We start from the raw sequence: 8,478 nt of genomic DNA, 5'->3' as shown, positions 1-8,478 counted from the left end.
GAATTTTAGTAGCTATATTTGATGAGACGCCCTTCGAGCTAAATGGATAAGGCGGTTAACTCGTTTGCATTTAACATGGATATATTTCTTCTGAAATAAAGGAATGATATCCCAGCATAGTATTCATATGAAGTAGTTCAAGAGGTTTTATTTTTCTTACTAAAGTCTTTCACACATGCATCAAAAACTTTTTCTTTTTTTTGGATAAATCTTACATATGGAAGTCAATGAGACCAGAAACTCTCTGGTTACTGATATTCTTCTAAACATCAGAAAATCGGCTGAATGGATTCGAGAACGGTAAAGCCCAAATGTTTAACCCTGAGGGAGTTGTAAAATGAGCCTATTTCCAAAAAAAAAGTGGAGTATCACTTTAAGGCATTCGAAGGCGAAAGGGGATCAAACAGAGTATTAGTATGGTGTTCCTAATAATCCTTCAGGTGAGTGTGTATATATCTGTACATCCATCTTCATAAATGGCAAAAAAAAAAAAAGAAGATGTGCACAGATAAGTTATTAATAATAAATAATGCAATATTTCATAAAAAAATAACTTGATTTAATGTTGACTTAAACACAGAATAGTAGCACAAGAGATTGTCCTTGCTTCAACAATAGCATTTTTTATTTGGCTTCTTATCCTGTTGTTTCTGTATAATCTGGATGTCTTCTCCATTCTCCACATGGTGGCTTTTAAACTGTAGAGAGTGTGGCACAAACAACTGTTACCTAATACTGCTTTTTTGGTCAAGCTGATTATTAAATATTCAGTCAGGACTGGCTAGTATCTCTGATCAAAAACTAAATTCAATGGCCTGGTATCACAGACAGGGCTTAGATTAAGCCAGGATTCAAATTTAATTCAGTTAGGGCATTTATGGCTTAAACATTAGTTGTGTGCATCTTAAGACAAAACAATGGCACTGATATATTTTAAGATCTGTCAGTGCAAGTTGCGTTCAGATAAAACAGCTCAAACATGTATTTTAGTCCGGGGCTGGTTTATGCCTTGTCTGTAAAATCAGGGGAATATTTGTTGAAATACTTCTTTAGTCTTGGTTATACAAAATGATTGAACTCACATACTGCAGGGCAGCTCGTGCTGCACTGTGAAAGGTCGTGTCCACGCCAACGTCTTCCTTGGCACTACATTCAAAATATTCAGCTCCGATTTCACTGCACCATTGCTGGGCTTTGTTTGGAGACACCTGTCAATCAAATCCTCAAATCAGTTATAAGCAAAGTAATACATTAACGCCTGGTTTTACAGACAAAGTTTAAGCATAGTCCCAAACTAAATTGTATGTTTGAGGTGTTTCAACTGAAAGCAACTTGCACTGAGATATCTTAAATTAATGTCAGTGCCACTCTTTTGTCTCAAGGTGCAAACAATGTTTTAACTAAAGCCTAATCCTGGTTTAATATAAATCCTGTCTGTGAAACCAGGTTTAGATCTATAGCTCATAATGCAAAAGAGTTGGCTAACCTCACGATGATCCAAATCAATTTTATTGCCGAGCACTATGAAAGGGAAGGCAGTGGCGTCAGAAGGACATGCCTGCACCAGGAACTCTTTCTTCCAGACGTCTAATGCATCGAAGGAGACGGACGAGGTAACATCAAACACTAGGAGGCAGCAGTGAGCTCCACGATATAGTGCGGTACCCAGGGAATGAAACCTCTCTGTACCTGCAGTGTCCCAGATCTAGTGCAAAAACAGCTGAGTATTGCATGACAGTTTGTGGAGCCCTGTTCATCAGTTGAGATCTTTTTGTTTTGTAATGAAAGCATCTGTGGATCCTGTGTATGGCATGAAGTGAATGGTTTTCTTTTATGTTTTAAATCTTGTGGGTTTAACCCTTAAAGACCTAGACCATTTTTGGAGCACCTGCACCGCTTGTTCTTTTCTTTGTTTTTCTAACCCATTATAGCAGTCAGCATCAAGTGCCATATATCATTTTTATCAGGAGAACTTGAAGTTTCAATCTATCTCATTTAAATAATCCAATTTTACATTTAATTTGTCTTAGAATGGATGAATTTACCAGATTTAAGAAAAACGGCAGCATATTTGTAATGATTTTTTATACTCAACTCAAACAAATCCTCCTGAAGTTTGGATTTTTTCCTTTAGAAAGCTGTCCTTGGATATTTTACATTTCCAGATGTAATTTTGACTACATGCAACAATCCCTAAGCAAGTTATAGGCATTTATTACAACATTATTATAGGCGATTTTCAGTGAAAAGCATTGTTTCAGTGAAAACAGTGTTTTTCATACTGACAATTTAGATGTGTCCAAAAAAGTTAAGGAAGTAACATAAAGAGAAACATTGTAGTAGAACAATGAAGCAAAAAAAAAAACAAAACTTATATATATAAATAAAACTTATATATATATATATATATAAACACACACACACACACACACATACATACATAGCCTATATGAACTACTTTGACTTTACCTCTGTTTAAATTTCTAAAGAAAGATGCTAATTGGTCGTGCAAAAGACCAAGAACTATATTTATTGGTTGAGTAGATGATAGTTTTAACCAACCTGGGGATGGGGTGGGACTAAGCATTAACAGTCATTTATGATTGGCTCAGAGGAAAAAAACGCACGGGTTTCTTTGACGAATCAATGCTGATCAAAACTTGATGACGCAATCACATTCACTACGGAGCTTCTGAATGTCCAAACGCGATTATCCCGATATCACAGAAAAGCCGCGAATCTCCTCTTTATGGGACTTTTTAAAGCATACGGATTGGAGCAGCGGTTCAAAAGTTATTTAACATTTAAGAACAACAGTTATTTTTAGCCGCCGGCGGCTGTATAGGTCTTTAAGGGTTAACATAGGCCTAAATGAATGTAAATGTATCTCACCTGAAGAATCACTGATCTTTTATCAATAGTGACTTCTTTAGCAAGGAAATCTACCCCAATTGTGGCACGATACAATTTAGTAAAGCGATGGTCAACAAACTGGGTCATAAATGAAGATTTTCCCACTCTGTTCAGACAAAAAGAAATAGGAACATCTAACTGACCAGAGAATTGACTGGTAAATTATACTATTAACTACAATGCATATGGTGCATTGACATTGAGTTACAGAACCAGCTCCCTCTGTAAATGACAAACTTTTCAGAAACACAAGCAGCTGTTGAGGGTTTTTCATGTTTAGAGTTACTTCTTTTAGTTAGGCTACTTGCAGTACTTCCTTGTTTTTGTCTAGATAGGCTTTTGTTTTTGGGTCGCACATACGGTATTCAAAAGTTTGGAATCACTAAAACATCTTGAAATGCATTTAAACTGATTTTTTCACATATTTTTTAAACATTATAAGCAGCTACTCATGTCTTAGAAAACTTTTTGTAATCTTTAAAACTAAATCAAATGTATTTCAATATTGTCAACTGTCAATCAATATATATATATATATATTTTTATCAATATAATGCAACCTTGGTGAGTAAAAGTATCGCATTCTTTCAGAAACCTAAAAACGTCATAATGATACCAAGCCTTTGAAGGGTAGAATTAATGTCTTTGTTCTTGAAATTTTTTTCTGGAATATAATAGGATGCTGGAAAAGCTGTTATTCAATTATGTGCTTTATGCTTTACTACTAGATACCATCATTACTTTCTAAGACAGACACTCACCCAGAGTTTCCGATAAGAATCACTTTCAAGTGTGGTGTGCTCCACTCAGTCATGATAAAAATAACCAAAGCTGTCTTCAATGGAAGGTCATGAAGGAACTCATCTCAGTCAACACTTCTCCTTGTTGCATTTCAGACTGTAGTGTGTGTCCTGTTCATATCACTGATCCATAAGAAAACATGGCAAAATAGGTAATGGTTAACCACCTTAGCGGTGTAAGGTAAACAAACGCCTTTCTAAACTAAACAGGTGGTGTAGGCTAACAAAAATGTATGATGTTGTGCTCTTCCTGGACAGTTTTAAATTTCATTTAGTGTGGTATTTTACAACGTAACATTGCTGTTCATTCTTTAGTAGGCCAAAGTCACAGAATAGTTTGGAAGTTTACTTTTGCATCATCTAGGCTAAGTTTGGTAGCCAGTCATAAATAGCAATGAACAATTTTTACAGCATTTATTTAATGGTAAGTTGTAAATTAATATGTTTTATTTATTTACCTTAATATCGCATTGGCTAATGCATCATCATCAATCATCCTGACGATTCTATGTTACAATTTTAAAGTAGCAGGCTAAATGTAGCCTACATTGCATATTACCATAGGCTATCTTACCCTTTTATTGTTTGTTGTTGTTATTAAGTTCTTCGAATATGACGTGAAAAAAATGCATTACACTAATAGAGATTAATATCGGCGCTCATCAATAGCCTACTTGATTTTGATTGGTCAACCGGCACTTGCTTCATCATGTCTCTCGGATTTTTACCGTGTTCAAATGTGAACTGCCGCCGTACTACGATGCATTGTATCGATTGTAGTGAAAATGACCTCAGAAGACTTCAACATAATTATTAGGCATACACTGTAAAATTGTGTCTTCTTGCTTGGTCGGACTCACATACAGGTAAAACGAGCAAACAAAAATCCTCTCATAGGCCTACGGTGTTTTGTTTTAAATCTGTGACTTTTAAGGAACGTCTTGGTCTGGTCAGCTTTTACAGATTTTTGATCATTGTAATCTACACTAATCTTTGAAATACCTTGGAGTTCCACACACAATCCCATACATTTGATAATAATTCAGTAGCCTGTAGCCTAGGCCTATATCAAAGTACCATGGTGTAGCCTAGGCTACTGCTTTGTAAGTGTAACTTTTCATCATTCATTTTGAAAAGTACAAAAGATAGAGGCAAACACTTGGTAGAATCCGCTATGTCAGAGGTCCTCACATGGGAGGTGTCTTGCTCTGTGTCAGTTAAGGGTGTGGAGGGCAAAAGTGTAAATTGTAACCGGTTGCAACAGTGAATATCGAGACCAGTTCTCCTCAACTGAAACGTGTTTTTTTTTTTTGACTAACCTCACAAAACACAGACAAACTTAGCTAGTACCTTTGAGTCACACTATTGCTTTTGGGAGCTGTGGCTTTGAGGTCAGGTACACATCCTCTTCTTTAAAAGTTTTTAATTTCACCTCTGTCATGCATTGCTCTCTCTATGAATTTTTATAAAAAATACTTTCCCATTTTGTTTTACAACATAAGTTATACGCTCAAATGTGAGTTTTGAGACCATTGAAAGTGTACTTTTATTCGCAGAGGATACATTAAATTGATCGAAAGTGACCGCAAAGTCTTACAGTAGAAGAGGTTACAAAAGAGTTCGATTTCAAATAAATGCCATTCTTTTGGACTTTCTAATCATCAAAGAATTCTAAAAAACTGTGTCATGGTTTACATAAAAATATTAAGCAGCAAAACATTGATATAGTAATAAGAAATGTTTCTAGCAGCAAATCTGCAAATTAGAATGATTTCTGAAGGGACACTGAAGACTGGAGTGATAATGCTGAAAATTACGTTTTGATAACACAGGATTAAATTACATTTTAAAATATTTAAGCAGAAAACAGTTTTTAAAAATTGTATTCATTTTTCACAATCTTTCAGTTCTTATAAATGATCTTATAAAATACTACATAAGAACTGCAACTGCCACAAGAATGTGAGTGTGAAGAATCTAACAACTATTGTAGTTACTTGTATAGCCTACAAATTGATGACATGAGTGAATAGCTTTATTGTTTCTATTTTGTGGATGCATTGGTGAGGAGGAGGAGGGACATACTGGAAATTATTTCAGTGCGATTTATCCTCTAACAGTCTGCAACCCATAGACAAGAACATTCTGTGTTCTCTCACTCAGACTTATCTTTGGGATAAGACTTTTGACTAGAAATGATTTTTGAGTCTTGTGGATGAGAGATGTTATTATTTGGGGAATGAAGATAATGCAATAAAACTTACTTTTGTGGATGATCTTAAAGAAATTTATTCTAACTTTGGAAGTAAAAAAGAAATAATCCGTCAGGGCAGAGAGAGAGAGAGAGAGGCGGTCCTCTGAGTCGTATACCGTCATGACCATGACACAGATCTGCTCAGCTGCTGTGTGAGGCAGAGATAAGAGCCTGCTTTCATGGAAGTTTATTTCCTTGGAACTGGAGCGCTGCCCCAAGAACCCTCAACTGCCCCCAACCCTTTGGCCTTTCTCCTCTGGCCCCCGCACCATCCTGACTCATCCTATTTGGATCCACATGGGCATTGTGTATTTTGCACCTGGATGACCTGGATCTAAGGAGTTCCTGGTTTCAGGAATGGTTATCATTATACTAAAACAACTGTTCGTATATATACTGTTTTCACTCCCTGTGTCCCTTAAACAAATCCCTGGATTGCAAACACATTACATACATGTTGCATGCATATACACTCACCTAAAGGATTATTAGGAACACCATACTAATACTGTCCCTCAGGACTGCCTTCATTCTATGTGGCTTTGATTCAACAAGGTGCTGAAAGCATTCTTTAGAAATGTTGGCCTATATTGATAGGATAGCATCTTGCAGTTGATGGAGATTTGTGGGATGCACATTCAGGTTACGAAGCTCACGTTCCACCACATCCCAAAGATGCTCTATTGGGTTGAGATCTGGTGACTGTGGGGGCCATTTTAGTACAGCGAACTCATTGTCATGTTCAAGAAACCAATTTGAAATGATTTGAGCTTTGTGACATGGTGCATTATCCTGCTGGATTAGCCATCAGAGGATGGGTCCATGGTGGCCATAAAGGGATGGACATGGTCAGAAACAGTGCTCAGGTAGGCCGTAGCATTTAATCGATGCCCAATTGGCACTAAGGGGCCTAAAGTGTGCCAAGAAAACATCCCCCACACCATTACACCACCTCCACCAGCCTGCACAGTGGTAACAAGGCATGATGGATCCATGTTCTCATTCAGTGTATGACAAATTCTGACTCTACCATCTGAATGTCTCAACAGAAATCGAGACTCAGACCAGGCAACATTTTTCCAGTCGTCAACTGTCCAATTTTTGTGAGCTCTTGCAAATTGTTGCCTCTTTTTCCTATTTGTAGTGGAGATTTGTGGTACCGTGGTCCACCTCAAGGTTGTGCATGTTGTGGCTTCACAAATGCTTTGCTGCATACCTTGGTTGTAACGAGTGGTTATTTCAGTCAAAGTTGCTCTTCTATCAGCTTGAATCAGTCGGCCCATTCTCCTCTGACCTCTAGCATCAACAAGGCATTTTTGCCCACAGGACTGCTGCATACTGGAACTGGATGTTTTTCCCTTTTCACACCATTCTTTGTAAAGCCTGGAAATGGTTGTGCGTGAAAATCCCAGTAACTGTAGATTGTGAAATACTCAGACCAGCCCGTCTGGCACCAACAACCATGCCACGCTCAAAATTGCTTAAATCACCTATCTTTCCCATTCTGACATTCAGTTAGGAGTTCAGGAGATTGTCTTGACCAGACCACACCTCTAAATGCAACTGCCATGTGATTGGTTGATTAGGTAATTGCATTAATGAGAAATTGAACAGGTGTTCCTAATAATCCTTTAGGTGAGTGTAGTTGTACTTAATTAACTTAGTTAAGTTCTCTTGAGTAATGGAGAGAACAATGCAATATTTTGAAATACAATACAGGTCTCTCTCTATCTCTCTTTCTCTCTCTCTTTTAAAACGTGTATGTTTGAAATACAATACAGGTCTCTCTCTATCTCTCTTTCTCTCTCTCTCTTAAAATGTGTATGTTCAAAAATTTGGGATATTTTTTATTCAGCAAGGACACTTTAAATTGATTCAAATTGACAGTAAAGATTTGTAATGTTCCAAAAGATTGCTATTTCAGATTAATGCTGTTTTTAGAACTTTCTGTTTTCTGTTTTACACAAAAATATTAATCAGCTCAATTATATATATATATATATATACTGTATATACATACATATGCGTGCGTGTTTGTGTGTATGGTTCAGGTATACCCTACGTTATGGCAATACCTGAAATCTTTTTGATCCTTTTGATGAAAACAGCTTATAAATCATAGTGATTTTTTTTAAAAAAATGTAAAAATTCTGTAAGTTTCTGTGATGGGTTAAGAGGTAGTTTAGGGTTAGGGGATAGAGTTTATATAAAAAAAATCATTCTGTCTATGTAGTGTCTGCATAAAACATGAAAACTAAACATTTATGTGTTTGTGTAAAAATGAGAAACATGTTCGTTGATTTGGCCTCGGTAGCCTATATGTCATCATAATTAGCTTCAAATAAAAATACTGCACAAGTAAGACCTCATTTTGACAGCTAAGTAAATGTGTTTAGTTCTCTCTCTCTCTCTCTCTCTCTCTCTCTCTCTCTCTCTGTGTGTGTTAAAGAGAAGGTTGTCTTACTACCACTGTCACTGTTCCTGTGAGTTTGTTCATTTAGTGTCATGGCC

General features: G+C 36.6%; 1 protein-coding gene across 1 annotated transcript; it reads right to left on the bottom strand.

Annotated features, from left to right (window-relative positions):
- Positions 1-136: 136 nt before the first annotated feature.
- LOC120480718 (ras-related protein Rab-7a) lies at positions 137-3,839 on the bottom strand. Its single transcript, XM_039674074.2, has 5 exons — positions 3,675-3,839; positions 2,893-3,019; positions 1,487-1,705; positions 1,083-1,208; positions 137-698 (listed from the first exon to the last, which is right to left on the bottom strand). The coding sequence occupies exons 1-5, from the start codon at positions 3,725-3,727 to the stop codon at positions 609-611; spliced, it is 615 nt and encodes a 204-aa protein (XP_039530008.2). The 5' UTR covers positions 3,728-3,839; the 3' UTR covers positions 137-608.
- Positions 3,840-8,478: the final 4,639 nt, after the last annotated feature.

Source organism: Pimephales promelas, chromosome 21 (genome assembly GCF_988280905.1).
Source record: "Pimephales promelas chromosome 21, fPimPro1.hap1.1, whole genome shotgun sequence".
NCBI classification, from domain to species: domain Eukaryota; kingdom Metazoa; phylum Chordata; class Actinopteri; order Cypriniformes; family Leuciscidae; genus Pimephales; species Pimephales promelas.
The sequence above is the reverse complement of the archived record's forward strand: the minus strand, read 5'-3'. Positions and strand labels throughout refer to the sequence as shown.

Coding starts and splice junctions, on each gene's coding strand:
- LOC120480718 (XM_039674074.2), bottom strand. CDS start 3,727: ATGACTGAGTGGAGCACACCACACTTGAAAGTGATTCTTATCGGAAAC. Junction 1,706..2,892: donor AAAGATCAGTGATTCTTCAG/GTGAGATACATT, acceptor TTTTTGCACTAG/ATCTGGGACACTGCAGGTAC. Junction 1,209..1,486: donor TTGATTTGGATCATCGTGAG/GTTAGCCAACTC, acceptor TTTGATTGACAG/GTGTCTCCAAACAAAGCCCA.